At 40.4% G+C, this 24,570-nt stretch overlaps 2 protein-coding genes across 2 annotated transcripts; both read left to right on the forward strand.

The window, feature by feature from the left end:
* Positions 1-5,452: 5,452 nt before the first annotated feature.
* Positions 5,453-14,106, forward strand: LOC147335841 (uncharacterized). The gene is made up of 12 exons (XM_086282648.1): positions 5,453-5,525; positions 5,628-6,103; positions 6,301-6,332; positions 6,434-6,562; positions 6,680-6,716; positions 6,822-6,905; positions 7,016-7,177; positions 8,096-8,140; positions 8,882-8,960; positions 9,053-9,167; positions 9,326-9,425; positions 11,562-14,106. Exons 2-12 carry the CDS (start codon positions 5,772-5,774, stop codon positions 12,481-12,483), a joined length of 2,037 nt encoding a protein of 678 aa, XP_086138774.1. The 5' UTR covers positions 5,453-5,525; positions 5,628-5,771; the 3' UTR covers positions 12,484-14,106.
* A 3,417-nt stretch (positions 14,107-17,523) lies between these two features.
* LOC147335842 (ciliary neurotrophic factor-like) lies at positions 17,524-23,454 on the forward strand. Its single transcript, XM_086282659.1, has 3 exons — positions 17,524-17,896; positions 18,367-18,678; positions 22,313-23,454. The coding sequence occupies exons 1-3, from the start codon at positions 17,789-17,791 to the stop codon at positions 22,451-22,453; spliced, it is 561 nt and encodes a 186-aa protein (XP_086138785.1). The 5' UTR covers positions 17,524-17,788; the 3' UTR covers positions 22,454-23,454.
* Positions 23,455-24,570: the final 1,116 nt, after the last annotated feature.

Here is a 24,570-nt window from a genome sequence, read left to right on the forward strand (position 1 = left end):
TGCTTATCCAAGCATGAGGATGTACAACTGATACTACTGCAAACACAAAGAGAAAACAAATTCAGTTCATTTTTCCTCTAGAATTTGTAGTGAAAAGCTTCATTCCATCAGAAGAATCTTTGACATCATGTTCAAGTTCAAGTTATTTTACTATGTGCTGTGCATAATGCACATTCTTATGTCCACTGATAAATATAAAAAGCAAGACTTTAAAGGAAAAGATCTGATAAATGAATCGGGTAATAAAGTCAAAGTGAATCTATATGTACATATACAGTGGGGCAAAAAAGTATTTAGTCAGCCACCGATTGTGCAAGTTCCCCCACTTAAAATGATGACAGAGGTCAGTAATTTGCTCCAGAGGTACACTCCAACTGTGAGAGACAGAATGTGAAAAAAAAATCCATGAATTCACATGGTAGGATTTGTAAAGAATTTATTCGTAAATCAGGGTGGAAAATAAGTATTTGGGCACCTCAAACAAGGAAAATCTCTGGCTCTCACAGACCTGTAACGTCTTCTGTGAGAAGCTTTTCTGTCCCCCACTCGTTACCTGTATGAATGGCACCTGTTTGAACTCATCATCTGTATAAAAGACACCTGTCCACAGCCTCAAACAGTCAGACTCCAAACTCCGCCATGGCCAAGACCAAAGAGCTTTCGAAGGACACCAGGAAAAGTATTGTAGACCTGCACCAGACTGGGAAGAGTGAATCTACAATAGGCAAGCAGCTTGGTGTGAAAAAATCAACTGTGGGAGCAATCATCAGAAAATGGAAGACATACAAGACCACTGATAATCTCCCTCGATCTGGGGCTCCACGCAAGATCTCATCCCGTGGGGTCAAAATGATCATGAGAACGGTGAGCAAAGATCCCAGAACCACACGGGGGGACCTGGTGAATGACCTGCAGAGAGCTGGGACCAAAGTAACAAAGGTCACCATCAGTAACACACTACAACAGCAGAGAATCAAATCCCACAGTGCCAGACGTGTTCCGCTGCTGAAGCCAGTGCATGTCCAGGCCCGTCTGAAGTTTGCCAGAGAGCACATGGATGATACAGCAGAGGATTGGGAGAATGTCATGTGGTCAGATGAAACCAAAGTAGAACTTTTTGCTATAAACTCAACTCGTCGTGTTTGGAGGAAGAAGAATACTGAGTTGCATCCCAAGAACACCATACCTACTGTGAAGCATGGGGGTGGAAACATCATGCTATGGGGCTGTTTTTCTGCCAAGGGGACAGGACGACTGATCCGTGTTAAGGACAGAATGAATGGGGCCATGTATCGTGAGATTTTGAGCCAAAACCTCCTTCCATCAGTGAGAACTTTGAAGATGAAACGAGGCTGGGTCTTCCAACATGACAATGATCCAAAACACACCGCCCGGGCAACAAAGGAGTGGCTCCGTAAGAAGCATTTGAAAGTCCTGGAGTGGCCTAGCCAGTCTCCAGACCTCAACCCCATAGAAAATCTGTGGCGGGAGTTGAAAGTCCGTGTTGCTCGGCGACAGCCCCAAAACATCACTGCTCTCGAGAAGATCTGCATGGAGGAATGGGCCAAAATACCAGCTACTGTGTGTGCAAACCTGGTAAAGACCTATAGTAAACGTTTGACCTCTGTTATTGCCAACAAAGGTTATGTTACAAAGTATTGAGTTGTATTTTTGTTATTGACCAAATACTTATTTTCCACCCTGATTTACGAATAAATTCTTTACAAATCCTACCATGTGAATTCATGGATTTTTTTTTCACATTCTGTCTCTCACAGTTGAAGTGTACCTCTGGTGCAAATTACTGACCTCTGTCATCATTTTAGGTGGGGGAACTTGCACAATCGGTGGCTGACTAAATACTTTTTTGCCCCACTGTATGTGCATAAAATATACATTACAAGGTGTAGTATTTTCCTCCAGTAGACAAACCAAAAACATCTTTTTATGTTGTTTGTGTTATTGTAAATTTAAGGTTGTACATTAGGTTGTACTTGTTTTACTGGACAAACATGAGGACTTTTGCATTAAATGTTGCCCTTTAGTACAAATGATTGTCAACAAAATTTAATACTATGAATGTGGGAAATAATACTGCTTTACCACCAGACTCTCCGCACCTAAAAGGCATGTATATTATGGATAATGCATATACATATATATATGTGTGTGTGTGCATACACATGGGGAATACTTTTATATACAGGTAAACAGCTATAGTAAAAATGTAGGTTTTCAGGAAACTCTGTAAGTATTTGGAGCAAAGGTGTTTTTACAACCAATCAACATATTACCTTAACAAAAAAACTGGTCAAATCATAGAATATTGTCTGAACCTCTGATTAGTGTCTTAAACATGTGCACTTTTCTTCCCGCTATTCCCCCCCTTTCCTTCTGATTCTAGAGAATCACAGTCTTAAAAAGATGTAATAATTAAGAGTTTAACGGTGGCCAGATCTAACTTGGACACATTCCTGAACCAACGTGAAACAGACAGAGGAAGAAGTTCAAATATGGCAAGTTGGGAAGACCCAAGGTTGGGAGTCATAAAATCTAAAAATCATACTCACCTTTCAACACCACTGATACTTAATCTAGTGCAAATCTTCAGTTCACCATCAAGCGTAAATAAGATTAAAAAAGAAATAAAAGATGAACTGTGTAGAGTCACTTTCTGAAACCAGTTGTTCCTGCTTCATACACCTGTGAGTGTGGCATCTCACAGCCGTTACAATGTAAACAGGTCAGATGCAAATCAGTGACTACTGTGACTGCTGTAAATTTAAGGAAGTGGTTTACAAAGAAGGAATATATGACTAGTGCAAATGTTTTATTTCAAATAATTAAACTTCTATGAGTTTGTCACCTGAGCAGTTGCTTTTCATTGGAAAAAATGACAAAACATGATGGACTTCTTTCTCGATTGTAACTAAAAATGTTTCCTCATCTTTTCTGATCATCAGTGATACCTGGGATCCTGTTCAACAAGTTTTTCTGTCTCACTATGACGCAGAAGTCTGGCCCCTGCACAAAAAAATCTCCATGAATTTCTTTAACACTGTTTAGACACACCCAACACAGACAAACGGAGTAAAGATCATGGCTGATAACTGATCATTTTTTATACCAGAGCTTGATTGTGCGTTAGTAACTAAAGAACTATGTTTTGCACCTGAGCAAAATCTCTTATAATTGTTATAATTTGATTACTGAGAGTATCTAATTTCCAAAAGTAGCAGCCAGTTATTTACCTGTGTTCTTGTGTGTGCAGCCACATTTTAAACAGGGCTCCCTGAGAAGATCGAAGGTAACAAATGTGTCAATTTGTTTCTTGTTAAGATTTAGTATAAATGTTCTTTGAAAATAGCAAAACACATAAAATGAAAACTATGCAGCACAATAAAATATACACTACATGAAATACAACAAAAAAATACACGAGAACAAGAGAAAAAGATTACAAATGAGACACGGTACACTGAAAAAAATCTACACTACAAACCTAACTTTTATATTTCAATTTTACTTTATTTTTTAATTTTACTGTGTTTCAGGTTTATGTGGTCGTACTGTACTCACTTATGTGCTCACAGACATACATTTTTTAACTGCACTTTACAATGACATAGGCAAATATGTAATACAGTTTTTATTCATTTTTTAGCACTAAATCACAACAGCAGTCACCTCAATGTTCTTTATATTGTATATTGAAAACCATCAACAAACGAGCAGTCCCCTGTGAGCAAGCACTTGGGGAGGGTGAGAAGGAAAAACTCTCTTTTAGCTGAAAGAAACTTTTGTCAGAACGAGGCTCAGGGAGGGGCAGCTATCTGCCCCAATTGGTTGGGGTGAGGGTAAGGAGACAAGACAAAGACACACTGTAGACGTGTGTCTTTGTCTTAGATAATGATTAGATATAATTGTTTTATAAGCTGTAGTTGTTTTAGAAGTAATGTAGGCCGGGTTTAATACTTAACATCTCAATTTTTACTGATTTCACTAGAAATTGCACGTATGTTGTCACTGTCAAATTGAGTACACAATATTAAAACGAGTCAAGTGAATAACACTCTTAACAAATGAAATGGCAAGCAGATTATCTGCTGAGAGGCACACCTGCTGCAGGCCTTTCTGACTCTGTGGTGCACTTTGCACTTTCTTTGGAATAGTCTGCTAGGGCAGCTGCTTCTAAAAGGATGACAGAAAATAAATAATCAACACTGTGCACCCTAGAACCAGGGCAGTATTAAATACGGTGTCCTCCTTGTTAGAGGAGGATGCCTGTATAGGACACTGAGTAAAAACTGAGCAGCTCCTTCAATAACGGGCTGCTTCACAAAAACGCACAGCTTAGGTCCGGCTCCATGAGCACCACTGCTCCCATTTGTCCACACAGACAGGATTGAAATATGTCACTGATGTGCAGTTTTATTGTTGTGTAACGTCACATGTCGTCAAATGTATTTACACTTCTGTTCTTTCAACTATAACATGCATTTTCTCCATTACTGCATTTTGAACAACCCAAGTCATCTACTGCCAACATCCCCTAAGCATGTTATGTCCATGCTTTAAAGACTCAAAGCTGTTTTTACTGAACACGGTTCTAGATAGGTGATAATATGGATAATCAGTGTATAATAAACCAATTTATGCATATTATTAGATATCTAAGTGAGTTTGGGGTTTCTACAAAGTTCATATGAAACATGGTTTGTTGGAAAGTTATGAAATTTTAAAAAATCACTTCTGTGCCAAGTTTCATCAACTGACTGCAGTCAGATGTTCCTCTGTGTTCAAACCTGTTAAACAAGCAACTTCACATTTCTTGTAGTTGGTTGCAACATAACCAAGCCAATTATGGTAACTGACTAAAACAAAGGACAGTTGTAATAAAACAAGGAACTTTCTGCATTTTCCCAGCCACTCCTCTCACATGGCTGTGCCACAGCTAATAATAACACATTTCTCATGTATTTGTTTGTGGAGCGGATCCTTTCTTTATCATTTCATCCACCATGCAGAAAATATCATGAATTATGATCAGTGACACAGTCACACCTACCTTTATCAAGTTTTTCATACAAACTGCGTGATATGTGAAAGCTACTTGTTCATTGTTTAGGGTTCAGCTAAAGCTGCTTTAGCCTGCTATAAAAAAAAAAGAATTTAAAAAAATATATCTTTTTAATTCATTTTTTAAATATAACTGTCTATTATTTAGTTATTAGGGAATACACAATGTAACCCAAATAATAAAAGATAATGAGTTATAAAATATTCATAAAATACAATATATGGTTAACTGATGTATTTTGTGTTGTTGTTGTTGTTGTTGTTGTTGTTACACAACCCAAACTGTATGTTACATTCCAAAACTACCTTTCCCATACACGTCCGCCCTCATCAGTATGGAAGCCGGTCAGTCCAAAACTGACGTTGTCATACTGGCTCGTCTGCCGCTGTTACTCTTAAAGGAGACGTACCTCATTCGAGGGTACTCCCGGTCAAACAAATATGAGGTATGCTATAGCTTTAAGAACTAAATAATACTGGATATTTCTAAAATAATATGCGTCATTAAACTTATATATTTTAAATAATCTATTTTGCTATTTATGCAGTGGCACAAAAATTGATCGTTGGCCAGGCTAACGAAACTTGGGCTGGCTCTGGCCTTGTATGGTGGGCCTTCATTGTGAACGCTCATAAGTAACTAGACTTAAGTAATCACTAAAGTCGGTAAAGGCTATAACTGTAAGAGCGAAATGGAGTCTGGGAAAGGCGAGGTTTCAGGCACTGGTCCTGGAACTCGGACCGCAGAGTCGACAGCGGCCTCAAAACCATCCGCGGACTCGAGTGAGCCCTCCTGCGGTAGAGCCAGAAGCAAAAGGCGGACAAAAACATCCTTGTTCTTCCCGGACTCCGGTGAGACTCGTTCCGTCACCTCAGGCTCTGTGCGTGTGTTACGATCAAGGGAAGCTGGAGCTGGTACGACCTGCGAGTCCAGAAATATCACATGCAAGAAAAAAGCGACCAGTTCAGGGGACGCACGCAGTCGACCTGCAGGATCACGCACCAGAAACACACCTGTCATACAGTAAGTGCGTGCGCTGCTACTTTGATGGACGAAACTATTTGAAGAAGCTAGACACATCCTTGACAACAAGTTTGTTTACACCTCAGAAGTGTTATTTCGGTGGGACTTCTTAAAACTGTGTATTTACTGCATACAAAAAATAAATAAAATAAAACTAAACCTTTAAATGTGTTGATTCTTAACTTTCTTTCTTGCAGAAGTGCAATAAAGAAACCAACAGCCAGTCGGGGTAATGCACATATGTGAATCCCGTTCATCTGCAAGCAGTCATTTTACCTTTTACCACTTAACAAGTGTGTTATTAACCCATGTTCACATTTATTTCCCCAGCATCCACAAAAACAATTGGACCAAAGCTTCCCAAAACTAGAAAAGGTGGGGGGAAACCTTCAACCAGAGCCTCACACACATCAGCAGCAACATGCAAGCTCGAAGCTGAGTCAGGGGCGTTTTCATGTGGTAAGAGAAGACCCCTTGCATCCTTTTTGTTGTGCACTTGTTGAACTGTGTGAATATCTTGAAATGAAAGTGCAAGCAACTCAAAATAAACTGACAGACGTGTGTGGTTTTTTTCAGTGAGGGACACTGGTTCTGTGAAAGAAAGCAATGGCAGGTGAGTGATAACTTATCAAAAGCACATCAGAGGGAACGAGGGAGGATGTTACCAGCGGTACTGTGAAATTCAACATGTCCAGTGTCGTGTTAATGTCCCTATTAGCGTTGCAGATCCAGATGTGGCTCTCAAGGAGGACCTTGCATTAAGAGATGATCCAAATGACCTTGTCAAAACTGAGACAAAGACGTACGTCGATTATGCTACCTGATCACCGATCGTGCAATTTACTTCACATCAGATTAAGCACATTAGTGGTAAAATTTGCTCTTTTTTCTTTATTTTTCCCCTCTGTTTAGGAATAAATCAAAGCGCCACACAACATCACAACACAATGAATTCAAGAAAGAAGAGTCAGAGAAGGAGGAAGAAGATTGTGGCATTAAAAAGGAAGAAACCACCAGGAATGTAGCTCAGGGTCAAGATGGAGTCACTGGCACTGATCCTGAGCCAGTCAGGAAGTAAGTAGGAGATGATAGTAAACCAAAAGATAATAGAGGGGGGGTTTTGCCCATGTGAGAATTTTTGGCACCTTGTTTTGGTCCCAAAAAAAAAAAAGAAAGTAAAGGAAAAATTACAAGAATTTATCAGCTGTGGTTCACTTACTAAGATATAGCATTTTTTACTTATCAAAAGGCCAATAAAGACAAATAAAGCACCCTGATTTCTGTCACATCAGTTAGCCGAGATATGAGTGTGAACACGCTTTTTAGTTCATTTGCTTTATTTTTGCTTTTGTTTGTTTTTTAAATCAAACACCCAAGCACATGCCTTTTTGTGTGAGACTGTGTGATCTGAAATGAAGACTCTTTAGCTTTTAAGAAAGTTTGAGTTAAAGAAAGTCCCAGCAGTAGAACTACACACTGAGTAGGGGTCTGGGGGTCATCCGACATTACGAATTTGAGTGTCGGACAGTTTGGTTTAGATTTTTAGATTGTACAGCTTTTATAGAATTATTCTCAGTTTTGCTTATTTAATAGCTTATAGGGTAATGAGCTGTAGCCAATTTTGCTTCAGTTGTTTGGGGCAGTAACCCGTTTTAAGTGTGTTTCACATTTGGCTTAATATTCTGGATTGGATTTTAAACCAATCTGAGTTTCAAGGGTCGGATGGATTTCAATCTAAACATTCAAATCATATCACACACACAGGTTGTTTTATTTTGTTGTTGTTGTTGTTTTTTGTTTAGAAATGTGCATTGTTATTGAGGCTGACTAAAAGAGGGATTCGTTGAGATTAATTGACAATATAGCATATAGATTGTGTATTTTATTGTTGATTTAGTGACTGTGTTTTATCATAGAAATCTGAATTCATTTAAAGCCAAATCTGAAATCTGTTTTGAATCTAAATCTCTCTTCTTCCTTTTTTCACTGTAGACGAGGTAAACGAGATGATAGATCCCCTCGGCAGCCAAAACGAAGGTAAAGTGTTCGTTATAACTCCCTAGTGCTTTTTTTTTGTTGATGTTGTTATTTTTTTTAAAAGAGCGTCCTTTTTAATTACTCTAGTCATTACAGTTCATAACATACCACCACACACATACATACCTAGGGGGGCAGGTGCATTACCCATAGGCTGGTGAGTGGGCCTGCTGCAGTGGCCCCATTCAAACTCTTGGGGGCACTGCAGATGGTGCGGTTGAGCCACTATGTCTGCTTGTGGGTCCTGGGGTGCATTGTTGTGGCTTCCCTCCCCCATTATCAAGTACATTTATGACAAAGACACAGGCATTCCTACACACTCTCGCTCTGTCTCTCACACACACACTGTAAGAGGATTGTTGATTTATATATCTGTGTATGTTCTAATTTGTGTGTTACAGGTGCTGTGTGTTTGTTTTTTTCTTCATCATACCCCCCTCCCCCTTCTTTGTAAAAAAATAATTTTTCCTTCCTGTCCTGCCTCATACATCATCATACTATACAACATATAAAGTAATAACTGAAGTAACACAAATATAAAATGAATAAGTAAACAGACAAAAGTTTCACATGAACAAGTAGAGCCTACAGAGATTCTGTATAGCTGTGTTTGCAAAAGCAAAATATGTTTGGCACCACAGTGCATTTAGATCATAATTCTGATTGCAAAAGCCGCCAGACAGGACGGGATTTTCTTTAAAGCCTTGTTGATTATACATTTCTTTTTTCCCATCTTCACAGGAAAAAGCCACCGGTGCAGTATGTCCGCTGTGAAATAGAGGGCTGCGGTACTGTTTTGGCCCACCCACGCTATCTACAGGTCTGCTGTCACCAGGGGAACTGAAATGGATCGATTACTCTGTGATGTTTGCCTTTTAACCAGTTTCATTTCTCCTCATCTCTCGATTTCAGCATCATATAAAGTACCAGCACTTGTTAAAAAAGAAGTACGTGTGTGATCACCCCTCATGTGGGCGCTTGTTTCGCCTGCAGAAGCAGCTGCTGCGCCACGCTAAACATCACACAGGTGATACAAAGATGTTTATACTCAATGCTGGTAACAATTTTCATTAGACTAGGAAAAAGATGTACCCACAAAGCAAAAAGATGTTTCATTTAAAACTCAATTACATTCTTTTTTTTTCCATACTTAGTGTTCTTGTCTTCTTCACATGTTTCTCTCAGATCAGAGGGACTACATCTGTGAGTATTGTGCTCGGGCCTTCAAGAGCTCCCATAATCTGGCTGTGCACAGGATGATCCACACAGGAGAGAAGCCAATACAGTGAGTTTATACATCTGATAATGTAACACAAGTAAACAAGGAAGAAATGAAATGAAAAACAAACAGTCACGTCTGAGTGTCTGACATAAGTTCCAGTAACAAAAGAAGGAAGCACGTCTTTTTCAAGAAAAATCTTGTATAACCCGACTGTGGGATCACATGTCTTAAAATTAGCTACAAGAATTTTTGGCAGACAAATGACATCAAGTGACATCAAAGTCATCTATGTCATAGCACTCGCTAGTATAAACACGTCACACAAGTGTTTGTATTACACATGCAGAATATACTGCTGACTCGTTTCAGTTGAATGAAAACGTTTCAACTCCTCTTTACAAACAATGTATCAGCGGATGGGAGAGGTTGGATTATTATTGTTTCTTATTAGATAATGATTTAATCATTAGTGCGATAGCTTTTTTTCAGCTGATCATCTTAGTGATACAGTATTCATTTATTTAAACGTCACTCAAAAGGATTTTAATTTCTCCCTAAGGCTCCCTGAAACCCTTTTTCTTTTCTCAGCAGGGAACAGAGTGCAAAGTTTACTGGTACAGTGTGGTAAATAAAATTCTAGGAAAATTATACTTTATTTAGTTTTTTATTTTGTAGACGTAGACGTTTTAAGAAGGGTATCAATGTTTGGTGATTTAAAACCACATTGTACTGGCTGATATTTTTTCAGACACAAGATATAAACAGATTTTTGTAACATTTGTTATTGTCAGTTATTTGAGAGTCCTTAGTAAGATATAAGGGAAGGTGTAGAGTGGCCTCAGGTGGTGAAACTATGGTAAATGGCCTGTATTTATATAGCGCTTTACTAGTCCCTAAGGACCCCAAAGCGCTTTACATATCCAGTCATCCACCCATTCACACACTGGTGATGGCAAGCTACATTGTAGCCACAGCCGCCCTGGGGCGCACTGACAGAGGCGAGGCTGCCGGACACTGGCGCCACCGGGCCCTCTGACCACCACCAGTAGGCAATGGGTGAAGTGTCTCGCCCAAGGACACAACGACGGAGACTGTCCAAGCCGGGGCTCGAACCGGCAACCTTCCGAGTACAAGGCGAACTCCCAACTCTTGAGCCACGATCGCCCCGGCTTGGTGAAACTATGCAACATCACTCACAGCATGGTTGAAGGTGTTTTTTCTTGTCTAATCTCTACTTCTTTAATTGTCTTTTATCGGTTGCTATAAACATGAGTATCGGTATGTTGGTCAATTTCACACATGATTTTTACCTTAAAGGTCATAGGTCAGGTTTGTATAAATTAGGGTTTATCTCGCATATTAAAAATGTTATGCATCCATCAAGGAGATTTTGGCCTCCCACCCAAAAACAAACAAACAAAAAATCAAATACAAATATAGGAATATATTAGAACAATTTTTAATTTTTCAAGTATGGTTCAATTGCTTAAACTTAAAATACATTTTGTTTAATCATATGGCCAAATGAACAAAAGAAATGTGTAGACCTGTGTTACTAAAGTTGCTTAACTCTGTCTTGGTTTTTTGCTGAGTCATTCCCAAAAGGAAGCACTCTTTATAAGGCAGTGTCAATGACAGTAACAATCAAACATTATGATTGTGACATTTCTTGTTTTTACATATTTTGCTGATACAAAATGTTGATCTTAAATGCTGATTTTTTTTAAATTGTAATAAAATCCATGCCTTTAAAAAAATGAACTGCTCTTCCTGTTCCACACAATAGTCCACATCCCAGCAAATAAATGACCTGTTTAACTTAATTCTCCAAAAAGAAATCTTTTCAGAAATTCAGAAGTACAACAAACTTTTCTTCTCGCTCATTCTCTGCAAGAGAAATCGAGGTCTTGCACACATTTCCATAAAGGTTCTCCAACCCTGTTCCAACAATACTTGTTTATACTTAAATTTGACATCTTTCCAGTGGAAGGTCTGAAATATTTTTCCTATTCACTCTGCAACATTTGGTCAGTGAGGGAATGTACTGGAATTTATTCTACTCTAATTTTAATTAAAATACATAAAACTTCTCTCACTGATTCAGGAAAAAAATCAACTAAAACTAAAGTGTCTTAAGTGAGGCTTGATCTCAGTGTGCGTTCAGACCTTAAGCTGTTTTTTGTCTCCATCTTGTGGCAGGTGTGAAATCTGCGGCTTCACCTGCCGTCAGAAGGCCTCCTTGAACTGGCACATGAAGAAGCATGACGCAGAAGCCTCCTACCAGTTCTCTTGCTCCATTTGTGGAAAAAAGTTTGAGAAAAAGGACTCTGTTGTTGCCCATAAAGCCAAGACCCACCCTGAGGTGCTCATAGCAGAAGCTTTAGCAGCCAACGGAGGAGAAGTAATAAGCACACCCACCCCAGTCCTCGAGACTCTTCCAGCAGTCATCCAGCCTGAGCAGCCTTCTGTCAGCCAGCAGAGTTGCTCAGTAATAAGCACTACCACCCCGGTCCTCGAGACAACTCCACTACTCACTAAGCCTGTGCAGCCGTCTGTTAGCCAGCAGAGCCACAAGGACCAAAAGAGTCAGGAGAGCCAGGAAGCGGCAAGCGGTGGGCTCACTCCACTGCAGCAGGTGGTGCTCCCAGTTGCTCCACAGTCTGAACAGGATGTATCTCAAGGACAGTTTCTCCAACTGCCCCGCATGGTGCAAGTTTCACATCAGCAGCAGGGCCCAACCTTGATGCACTTCTCCAGCACCAGCTACCCTCAGCTCATCCAGCTCTCCACTCTTCCAGTTAGTGCAGTCACATCCGTGGCTTGTGTGGAACCCCAGAGCACACTCCTCACCCTGAGCTCCGTCACCACCCTGGCCTCCACAGCATCTGTGGCTCCCCAGCAGGCCGTGCACTGGGGGAGGGAGGGGGACGTGGATGCGCAAATTTGCGGAGAGGGTGATCTGTGGGAAAGGGTGGTGGTGGCAGGGGGCGGACAGGATGTAGGGGAAATGATGTGGGGGGGTAACGCGGAGAGGAGGAAGGAAAATGAAGGCACTGTTTGGGAGAGGGAGGGAGAGCGGATGTCACAGTGTGCAGATGTAGGTGGAGATAGTTTGATCTAGATGTAAAGAGGGCGAAATGAACTGAAGGGCAACTTTATGTTTATGAAGGAAACGCACATTTTATTCCAATAAAACACTGAAACACTTGAAATGCATACATGATGGATATTTAAAATAATAGAAGCTGTCTTTGTGATCTATATACAGTCACTTTCAGTACAGAGCTACTTTGTATCAGGGAGTTGTTTTTTTTTTAAATTAATACAATGGATTACATACTTTTTGACCACCTAATATTTTATAAATTTTGGAGTTTGTCATGTAATTTCGAGATCAAATGATTGTTGGTTATGCACAAGAAGATCACAGCTTATTTGTGTTTCCCTGTAGTATTCCTGTTGTGTTGATGTGTGTCCTTTTGAATGGTGAACTAATGAGAATTACAAGGTGCAATTAATCCTCAAACTATAAAAAACAACCATACCTGATTTCAGTTTGGTTGCTTGTCCTTTTAAGGGCAAAACCTTACAAATCACTGTGAGGCTGAGCTTGGATCGCTCCTTGAAAGGCCCATTGTGACCATTTGTATTTGGAGAGTCTCAGGCATGGGGTTTGGACATTCATGGAGTTGTGCACCATAAATTCTTCCTACATGGGAAAAAAAGAAATCATCTGGAGGCATCTGAGGGAAAATATTCAGCTTAAACGACCTGAATAATACAGTCGTCACTCACCACCTTCATCTTTTTCTCATTTTAACACTATCTCGATACATAAATGCACAAGTTCAAGTGGTCTGAACAGGACTTCCAGGGACTGATGTCAAAGTGACAGGACCCCAGGAAGAGACCCGGCACTTCATAAGGATCTGATGAGGCTGATGTCAAAGCCAGCACATTTTGATTCCACCTTGTACTGATGTAACTGAGTTCAAATCTGTTAACATATGTCTCACTCCAGTCCTCGTGAGTTGAAATAGTAGGACAGTGGGTTATAAACACAAGGCCAGAATCGGCCTGGGAAAGACTCCGGTGTAGCTTTGGAAAATGTGAAGGAGTGCTTAGATTTGTAACTATTAACTCTTTCATCAGGTAAACAGCTGTTCCTATTAACAAAAATATCCCTCATTGCCATTCATTCTACACCAAAGTAATTAAGTAATAGAATTTTTTTTTACATTTCACAGTAAAAAAGTAAAAAGACTGGTGGAGTTTCCCTGATCTTGTTATTTGAGATCAAAGTGAACTGTATGTGGTCCACAATGTAAGCTGATGCTGTAGTGTATAAATGTTTCTGTTCTAGTGGCCCAGCCACTGTGACAGAGAGTTAGCGTGAACAACTCTGAAAACCACCTACGTTTGTTCTTCTCTTGCTCCTCTTCCTTCTCATATGTTGCAGTTTGTAAAGAAAAGATTTAAGTTGCTTTCTGTGCTTCATTATATTTCAGTAAACCAGGAGCATCACACTTGGGAAATAAACTGTTTTTCCAAATCTTCACGTTCTTCACAGGCAGCAGTATCATGTTAGGAAAATATGTTCCCTCTGAAATTAATTTGATAATTTTTGTGTGGTTTTATCAGACCACTGTAATATGATACAAATTATATAAACCTCTGTATGTTGCTAATATTAAACATACAAGATAAGTTCAGAATGTGTTCAGAATAATTATTAAAAATAAATCTGTTCTCAACTCTTTATGTGTCACATGTCATTGATGTGATATACTTCACATTTCTTTCTTCTCCTTAGCCTCTCTTGTCTGGCAGTCTTTGCAGAAGTGTGATCTTAATGCACTGTTTTGTGATATTTACATGACAAAATTGTAATATAAATATGGCACTTTAAAGCACTAATTCAACCTCTGGACAGTTGGGCTCTAATGCGCCTGGTCTTTAAAGGAATAAAATGCAAATGAGAATCAAGTTGTATATAGAAAGATAGCAATCTTTCCTAGTTTTGTATTTATACTAAGAGTCTGTGTTGCTAGGTTGCTCAGGGATCGGGCACACTTTTGAAGTGCAGCCACAACTTCCTGATTGGATTGAGAACCAGGCTAGAAAATATATCTTCTCTCCAGTCGTAGTTCTCCTGTGGATATAGAGTATCCTCCAGGATCTGACCAAAGAACCCTCTTCCAATTAACTTCAGAGTCTCCGACATCCCTTTGAATGAACTCCAGGCAAGATTTCATGCAAGCTTTTTTCAGTTTTCTCTTTATCACTCTCCCATCCTGGCAGACAGTTCTAATATGTACACTCTTTCCCATCAGATCCACTGAAGCTCTTTCAGTGTGTCACAGGTGTATTGGTGGCCTCTCTTATTTAGTTTGTGAGTGATGGCCAGATCTATGCAGCTTTAGACTAAGTGATATACTTCTTCCATTTCTTAAAGATGGATTTAACTGAACTCTGTGGGATGTCCAGTGAACTGGAAATCTTTTTGCAGCCATCTCTTGACTTCTGTGAGTTGCTTGGAGTCAATTGTAGCAGGAATACTGATGAACCAGAGACAAAATGTTTTCACTACATGTCAAGTCAAAGTAAACTTTATTGTCATCTCTGCTATATACAGTTCAGTATATAGAGAGACGAGATGACGAGGCTCCATTTCCATACATTGCAAAAGAACAACAATAAATATAGCAAGAGTAAGAATAAGAAGAATAAATATATATACACTTTGAGACTGAGGTAAGGGGAGCAAATATACACTTTGGGGTAAAGGGGTTAATAACAGTCTAAAATTTACAATTGAGATTTAAAGTGACTTTGAAGTGGTTTAAAATGACCAACATAGCAACTTTACGGTTTACAGTGTGAATACACATCAACTGTAGTCAGGTGGTCACCGTTTCACTAATTGTGACACTTCTGGAATCAATTAGATGTACCTCTGTTGAATTGATTGTTAATTTAAAAGATTCTCAAAGTCAGAATTTCTTCCCCACTTTAAGGCACTCCTTCTTGGTATGGCTTCTTCCTTGCTAGTGCTTCCCCTGGTGGACACATTGTGCAATACATTTTATTTATGTTCATTTTCATTTCTGTTTTAACAAATAATTTTATGCATTGATACCTAGAGACTAGCAGAGTAGAGCATTGGCTTAGCATATTATAGTGAAAACTTGGGGTGTTCTTTTTATGATAATTTCTAACTGCTTAAGTATATTCTTCTGACTCTATTGGAGTAGTTTTTTGCTCAGAGGTATGAGCTGTCACACAGGTCAGAAATCTTTAAATCATCCATCCAGGTGGTCGTAGGAATAGGAATATCTATATTTTAAAGGGTTTTGCTCATTAGCAAATGTATTCAAGCACTTTGCAACTTGTCCTTTTAATGTGTGCCTTTCTCTTGTTTTGTATATATTACTCTTGTTTGTTATTTATTCGTGTTGTCTTACTATTTATATGTCCTGTACAGTTTGTGTGGAGTACCCACAATGTTGTTGTACATGTACAATGACGATAAAGAGCTATTCTATTCTATTCTATTCTGCATATTTCTGGCTTTCTTCTGATCTCTGTCAGATTAGTTTTGAATGAATTTTCATTTGAAAAATAAAATGAAATAAAATAAATAATTTACTTACACTGGGTCTTAGGTCAACCTCTCAGTTAACTTAGAGCCTGAAATTAGCGTTCTTTCCTTTTAAGGCCCACTCCCTTTAAGCTAACGTTCTCCTGATAGGCTATCCCTTACAAACAGAAGGTTTCAATACTAGGTGGGTGGGGCCTCTGTGCTCACAGCCAAAGCTGTGTGTCTCAGATATTAGATGTTAGGCATATCCACTCTTTTTGACATCATACTGTGTTTAGTGCAGTCTGTAGCCAGAGATTTTCATACCCTGACTTCATTGTTTAACTCTGGTTGTGTTTAATATGTTCATCAACCACCGTCACAGTGAAAGAAAATGGGAAATAGGTGCAGCGATTTATTGAAATATCCAAATGTGCATGGTAATACAGCATATACAGCTAGGTCAATATATATTTGGACACTGCCTCAAGTTTTGTTTTGTTTTGTTATCTGTTTACTGAAACATATTCCAATTATAATTCTATGATGGACATGGACATATTGTGTAGAATGTCAGCTTTCATTTGAATTGGATGAAGGGTTTAGAAGTTTCAGCTCCTTAACATGTGCCACCCTCTTTCGAAAGGGACCAAAAGTAAGTGGACATTGACTCAAAGGCTATTTAATGGGCAGGTGTGGGCAAATCCTTCATTATGTCATTATCAATTAGGCAGATAAAAGGCCTGGACTTGATCTGAGGTGACTGTGTAGTGTTTGCATTTCGAAGATTGTCCAACATGCAGTCAAAGGAGCTCTCCGTGCAAGTAAAACAAGACATCCTTAAGCTGTGAAAACAGAAAAAGTAAACAAAAACATGTGTTAAAACTGTGTTATCTTTGGCATTTTTTGTCACTTCAAGAAATTAGGGGAAATTTTGCAATTTAAAACTGGTCCTCTGCTAAGTTTTCTGTCACGTGTAGACACAACACTGGTTCATCCCTTTGAGTTAGGTGCATTTATATGGTTGAATGATTAATAGGTCGGTGTAAATGGTTGAAAAAGCAAAAAACATTCCTCTGAAAATGGTCAGGCACAAGGACACAGCAGCTAATGTCCAAAGAAAAACTTTGACAGACCTACAGAAACCCTAAAAAACTATTATTTAAGACCACTTCAAAAATAAATCACAAGAAGTAAAATATAAAGAAATGAAGGGTAGCGCTAGACTTTTTGCACAAAGCTGTGTGTAGACACAAAATAAGGAAAATAAAATGGGTCCACGTTAAACATTAATTGAGATATACTTTCCCACACATCTCCAGCGCATTGCAAAATTAATTGTTAGCCTTGGCCTTTTAATAAAAACTATAAAAAAATTAAACAAGCAATGCATTGAACAAAAATAAACTTGTTCTCTTTTTTTACTTATACAATAAACCTATGTAGTTTTCCATCGTTGTTTACAGCTGCTGGAGAGAAGGGGGGGGAAAGCTATTCCAATAAACAGAGTTTTTATTATGCGTGGAAGGGTGGGTGGGCCGCATGGTGACGTTTTCTGTACACCCCACCACACACACGCGCACAGACACGCACATCGTGGCTGGCGGAACCAATTACATCCCCTCTTGTTGGTGTACATGCCAAATGAGCACCCGCACAATCGGGCTCCACTGGCTGTCCCCCCGCGTGCATCTCCGGCTCGTGTTCGGACCGCAAAAGTATCCAGAAACAGCCACACGGCGTAGTTTCGCTGCCAGAGGGGAGGGGGACTGTTTCTGCTCCTGTCGGTCGGTCTGCGCCCCGCTCGCTGCTAGCCCACCTTTGACATAAACACGGCTGAGAGCAAATGGCAGAGCAGGAGGAGCAGCCGATAGCTGGCCGGTCGCTGACGGGACAAGCGGTGGCTCTTGCCCGGCTACTGCACCATGAGTGTACCAGTCTGCTCCGGCTATACGTGAGTGATCAGAGTAGCCACTCTTTCTGCTTAGCTCATGCGGGTCATTCTGTCTGGGACGCTCCCCTCCCAGTTATTTGGAGCTTTCTTTAAAGCCGTAGTGTTTCAGTATCCAGGCAGCTTGCTACCTGTCGCTTTTGGACTGTGTCTGTCTTTCACAGCAGGATTTAACGCTGACTAGTTTGTCTTTGGAGCAGATACTGGAGGGAGGGGGGTAATTACACTAAAAAATACCCTCCACCCCCACCACTCAATTTCCCAAGGGGAACCTAATGGATAGATTGTATTGGATTTTTTTTTTTCCCCTGCTGCCATCCATCCTTTTAGAAAAGCTCTTAACCGATCAGTTTAATCAATGGTTATCTCTTGGTCCCTGAAATAGACTTATACTAAAATGAGATTAAAGGGTGCAAGGTAAGTGACCTGTTTGCATCGGAGTGGGACAAATTTATATTTATTTATCTTTTCAGACGGAGAGGGAGACCTTCCTGTCCAGCTACACCCCAGATGGGAAGCGCCTCGTGTCCGCGTCCCCAGAATCTGAGGAGCCCAGCACGGAGGAGCAGGTGCACTTGCTGCACTCTGCTCTGCGACAGTGCCTCGGGCTGCTCCACCGTGTCATCCAGAAGGAAGAGGAGGAGTGGGGCAAGCTGGAGGATGAGTACGAGTCCATGAGGAAGAACGTGCGAGCCCGACTGGAACACTTGCTCTACAGCACCAAAGGTTTGGTGGAGACTGACGGCACCAACCTGGAGGTTACCCCTGATAATCAGTGTAATGAGGTAAATGAGGTGCCGTTTCGGGGGTTTTGTAGTTAGTCATGTCCTTGTGGCCTTTCCTCTATTATGGTGACACTCACAACTGTCCACAGCCCATAACACATTAAAAGTGGCGGTGGGCAATACGGCCTCAAAATATATCACAATATTTCAAGAACGTTTGGGAGATTTCTGACAATCTAGGGGAAAATACCGAAGAACGTTTTATTGATACTTGCAACCTAGCAGCATTTTTCACCCTTTTCCAGTGAGCTGACACACTTCCTTATTGTGAAGTGTGAATCTATGGAAACAGGTGCCAGCAGCAGTTGCATTATAGTGCAATAGCAGTGACGAAGGACAGGAAAATGTGAGCTCAGAAGTAGCTTAGGTAGAGTTTTCCCCGGAAATTTTAACTAATGTATAAAATAACTTCTTCACACTGAGATCCAGTGTGAACCCTCTGCTCCCTCTAACTCTGCAGGAGCAGCACAGTATCATCACATAATAACACTGAAAATATATGCTTTGCCTGTGATGTTGTATCTCAGCTCAAGCTTTTTAACCAGCTGCTTAAATCCCTCCTTCACCGCCGTGTAACCGCATCAGTAATTTCCATCCACTGTCTGCTCTTCCTGACGCATCGAGTGCAGCTAGTGAGCGCTCCAGCGATGCTCGTCGAGTCATCTGATCGCTGTGTGGTGGCGCATCACCAGCTGATCATCTCTCCTCCTTCATTGCTTGGTAGTAATAGTGTGGTTTCTGTCTAATGTAGTGAACCAAGCTTGTCATTTCCACCTTCAGTGGGAGCAGATGTTTTCTGTTTTGTTTGGGCTTGTTGCAGTAGCTCCCTTTTTAGGTACTAAATCATCATCACTGGAGGCTGACGCACAGCTCTCGGCGTCAGACATGCCCAGGTTTGTCTCCTTTATTTATATTTATACTCTAGGGAATGTAAATGGATATCATCGCATGTGATATGGTTCGACACAACCCTGATTAAAAATTAAACTTTGTGGCATCATATAGACTAAAACCGTGCATGCAGCGCAGTATGCTGTAAAGGTTTATTATGATGTGTCTTTATGTCCCTGGCTTTCTCCATGTAACTGATTTCAACCCTTTGACATCAGGTTGACCAAGTAAACCCCCTGAAGTGGATAAAATTCAGTTTCAACACCTACATCTATGAGCTTAAATGCATTTATTTTAAAGTCATCACAAAATCTGACTAAGAACCCGAAAAAAAAAGTTTATTTTAGAGTAGCCAGGCTCTGACTTTACATTCTCATCAGATGGAAAACCTAAAATCTCAGCACGGTTGTGACTAAACCCTGTATTACATGAATTACAGCTTTTGTGTGAATGTGACTAACGCTGTTTACAAACAGTTCAAATCATTAGTTCAGGCCCTGAAATGTTCAAGAAAACCCTGGTTGTATTTGTCCTTTTACATCGACAACAGACTAAACGGATGGATATTTCTCCCACAGGTTGGTGGGGAACAAAATAGAGGGCTGTAGGTCACCCCAATAGAGCACTTCTCTCCCAGACTGCTGGCTTACTTGGTGTTACTAGAGTATTTAAAAGTAGAATGGGAGGCAGAGGCTTCAGCTTTCAGGCTCTTCTTCTGTTGAACCAGCTCCCAGTTTGGATTAGGAAGACAGAAACCCTCTGTACTTTTAAAATTCAAATTCAAATTCAAATTTTTATTTGTCACGTACACAGTCATACACAGTACGATATGTAGTGAAATGCTTGGACAACTGCTCGTGACCTAAAGAAAACAAAAAAGGAAAAGGCTATGAATAAGATAGGAAATAAATATGAAAAATTAAAAAGGGTAAATTTAACTAGGAAGGAATAAAATATAAATTAAGGTTAAAAATGAAATAACTGTACAACACAAATTAGAATGAAGGGTAAATTTAACTGGGAAGAATAAGATAAAATATATAAATTAAAGTTGAAAATAAAATAACTGTACAACAAAATACACAATATAGAACTATATAAGAATGTATGAAGAAATCTAAATCTAAATAAATATATACACAATAACAGCAGCTGTACAAGTATTAACCGGAAATGAAGAATATAGTGACCAGTGTTGTGCAAAAACAATGTCCAGAAAGTCCAGTGTGTGTGTAAGAACTATATGTGTGGGTCAGTACTGTGTGGTGGTGTGATTGAGAGACCGTATCGCCTGCGGGAAGAAGCTCCTCCTCAGTCTCTCTGTGTTGGTCTTCAGGGAGCGGAATCGCTTTCCTGACCTCAGCAGAGAGAACAGTCTGTTGTTGGGATGGCTGAGGTCCTTCACCATCTTCCTGGCCTTGGTCCGGCACCACCTGCTGTAGATTGAGTGCAGGTCAGGGAGCTCGGAGCGGATGGTGCGCTCAGCTGACCGCACAACCCTCTGTAGAGCTCGTCTGTCCTGCATGGTGCTGTTCCCGAACCAGGTTAAGATGTTTCCCGCCAGGATGCTCTCTATGGTGCACGAGTAAAAGTTCCTGAGCACCTTGGAGGGCAGTTGGAAGTCTCTCAAGCGTCTGAGGTGGTAGAGACGCTGTCGGGCCTTTTTCACCACGGTGTTGATGTGACAGGACCATGACAGGTCCTGCGTGATGTGAACTCCGAGGTATTTGAAGCTGTCCACTCTCTCCACTGGGCACTCGTTGATGACGGGGGTCTGGTAGTTCCTCTCCTGCTTAGTGCTGAAGTCCACTATCAGCTCCTTTGTCTTACTGACGTTTAGAAGGAGGTTGTTCCTCTGGCACCAGTTCTCCAGATTCCTAATCTCCTTCAGGTAGGCCGTCTCGTTGTTATCAGAGATCAGGCCCACCACGACGGTGTCGTCAGCAAACTTGATGATGGTGGTGGAGCTGGTAGTGGCCACACAGTCATATGTGTACAAAGAGTACAGCAGGGGGCTCAGAACACACCCCTGGGGGGCTCCAGTGCTGAGAAATTAGGCCTAAAACTTTCCTTTTTGATGAAGGATATAGTTAGGGCTGCATCAGGTGACCCTGAATCCTCCATTGCTGCTGCAAGCTTCCCATAATCCACTGTTTATTCTTTATTCACTTTTTTCCACACACTGTGGCTCTCTTCCACAGTGTGTCTCTGTCCTTTCTTCCTCCCCTCACATCCAGCAGATCCAGTCCCATGTGGTCCCAGCAGATAGCCGCTCCTCCCTGAGACTGGTTCTGCTAGAGGTTACTTCCTGTTAAAAGGGAGTTTTTCCTTCCCTTGGTTGCCAACTGCATGCTCATAGGGGATCGTCTGATTATTGAAGTCTTCACCTTACAATATAAACCACCTTAAAGTGACTCCTGTTGTGATTTGGCACTATATAAAACTGAATTGAAGCACCAAATATTTAATGTGAAGTCATCTGGTTGTTGATAACTTCAGATGTATGCTAATGGTACTTTGTAGCCATTGGATGTGTGATTTAAGTGCTTGTGTGTGAAATTGTCATTGTCAAATATAAAGGGCGGCATTAATTTTAATTAGTTATTTAGTAAACAATCCAAATGAGTTTCACCAAGTGTGGACATGTTCATTAGGCCAAAACAGTTTCTTAGCAGATTTTGAATGCAAGGGCTCACTCCTAATGAGAGACATCTATTGCTCTGTCTTGCTCTCTTCTGTGTAGGAAACCGACGGCTCTGGGGGAGTTTTCGGGTTCAAACTCTGGACCTACCAAGTGCTGCTGGAGCTGATCCACTGGTCTGATCATGCCGCGAAAACTCTCCATGTGTTGCACACGGAGAGAGGAGGAGCAGAGGAGGCCTAAATTCCCTAGTTAGAGTCGATCGGCATCTACGAACGAGCTTATTCAGCAGCCAGCTTTCCCCTTGATGTATTCCAAATTCAAAATTGTAAGGTGATGTGGAATATACTCTGTGAACACTCAAATAAAATCCCAGCTAAGCTCCTTTAGCCAAGTAAACAGCTTTTCTTAGGCATTACTATTTCCACAGCAAGCGCTAAAGAGCCCTCTGGTTTCCCACAGTTGTCGGTTCTTTGGACAAAAAAAAAGAGTGTGCAGACTTTACACTTGTGTAACCATCAGTTTGCTTTGTGCAGTGGCATTTAAGAGCGTTTGAAAGTGACTTTTTTGTGTATGCTGTGTATACCGTAATTTATTTTATTTAAGTAGATTTACTTTTGATGACTAACTACCTGCTGTTCTTAACACTCCAAAATCTGACTGCTAGACTAACACCATAAAAACACGACTGTTAAACTGTGACTGACATGCAGCTAAATATGTAGCCATTTACTAATTTAAACAGCTTTTTTTCATGTACCACGTTACTAACACATCTAACGATTCCAAATTAGATTTCATGTTGTCGTGTATAGGCTGGCCGATCGGATGTTTATGGGGCTGGCACAGTCTGTGATGATCAAGTGTCATGTTTTGCTGCTTTGGTCGCCAGGTTCTCTCCTGTTGTTATACTTGAATTTGCTGCTACACTGTTCACAAGTTGGAACTATTAGACCAGTGGTTCTCAAACTTTTTTTTTTCTCTCCTGCCCTCGGATGGATATTTTACAGTAGAGCCGTACTGTCTGTTACCAAAACTATCAAACATTCTGAAACGCAGCGATTTCACTGTAGTCTAAAATGCCTGACACAGTATACGCTCACGCAGTGAATGAGCTGTGACTTGCACACTTGCCGGTATGGTGAATATCCGATGACCATGCTTTTCTTTTATGTCTGTGATGAATAACTGGATGTTTATTGAAGATTAAAAGCTCATCTTAATCTTTGTTTTTTGTTGGTATTGGTTCTACTTTGTCTTCTGGGTCGTGTCCTATGAACTCTGATGTCAAGCGTGTCGCTGTGGCATTGGATACAAGTTAATTCAAGCCACACTGTAAAAGATCAAATATCTATAATAAACATGGCTAGGGCATCAAGTCTGAGGCATGCAGACAGTATGATGAACTGCACTTAGGATTAGGTTTTTAGACAATTGCACATTTCGGTCTAATTTTTTTTCTTTGCAAACCACTACGGAGGGTTTTAATGCAGTTTTCAGCTTTAACTTCAGGGCTTTAATGAAAATACTGCTTGACCTTTTTAGAAATTACGATCGTTTTTATACACAACCCCCATTTTTAGGAACTGAAAAGTCCCTGGACAACTGGCTTGTCTGTTTATTTAAAATCCGCTTTGGTGGCATACAGAAGCATAATGACAGAAATTGTGTCAATGTTACTACTGACCTAACAGCAGGTCATACCCAGCAAACATGCCCCCTTCCTGACGCAGCCCTCAAGGGATAGTTATCTCCTAGCTGTTTTGGTGCCAAGAAAATAAACCATTAGTATAGATGAGGGGTGGACACTTAATTTTCCAAAGACCTCCTGTGAGAAACTGGGACTGTTGTGAAAGGCTGCACCAGTAAGATTAACTCCATTCTGCTCAATTTCATCTTTTTATAAGCTTGGTGCGGACCTCCACTGCAGTCACAGTTTTTCAAATAGCCTCTTAGGAAAATGAATTGTCCACCTCTGATAATAAAAATATGATTTAGACTTGTCACATAATATGTAATAATTGGTAAATCATTTCAATTTTGTGTTTACTTTTTCTTTGCTTTTTAAACCAGTCGCACTTTGTTTTAGGTTCTTGTTAAGATCGCTTGAGCAGTACAATTGCTGATCATGGATGACCCTGAGGACATGTAACGTCTAGTGAAGTAAGAGAGAGGAAGGTTCGGTAGTGGTGTAAGTCGGGGGAATGATTGAAGAAAAAGCATAAGAGTTCAAAGACCTCTCCCATGTGATATATAAGCCACAACCATCTCACAACCTACATGCTACAATGTAACAAGCTCGTCGACAAGTGTGTCCTCTCTCTGAATAAAATCAATGTCTGAAAGTCGTGATGCACACA

This window comes from Aulonocara sp. 'chitande type north' Nkhata Bay, linkage group LG3 (assembly GCF_057382095.1).
Source record: "Aulonocara sp. 'chitande type north' Nkhata Bay isolate Kocher_YH1m ecotype deep benthic linkage group LG3, A_spYH_male_GT1.1, whole genome shotgun sequence".
Classification (NCBI taxonomy): Eukaryota; Metazoa; Chordata; class Actinopteri; order Cichliformes; family Cichlidae; genus Aulonocara; species Aulonocara sp. 'chitande type north' Nkhata Bay.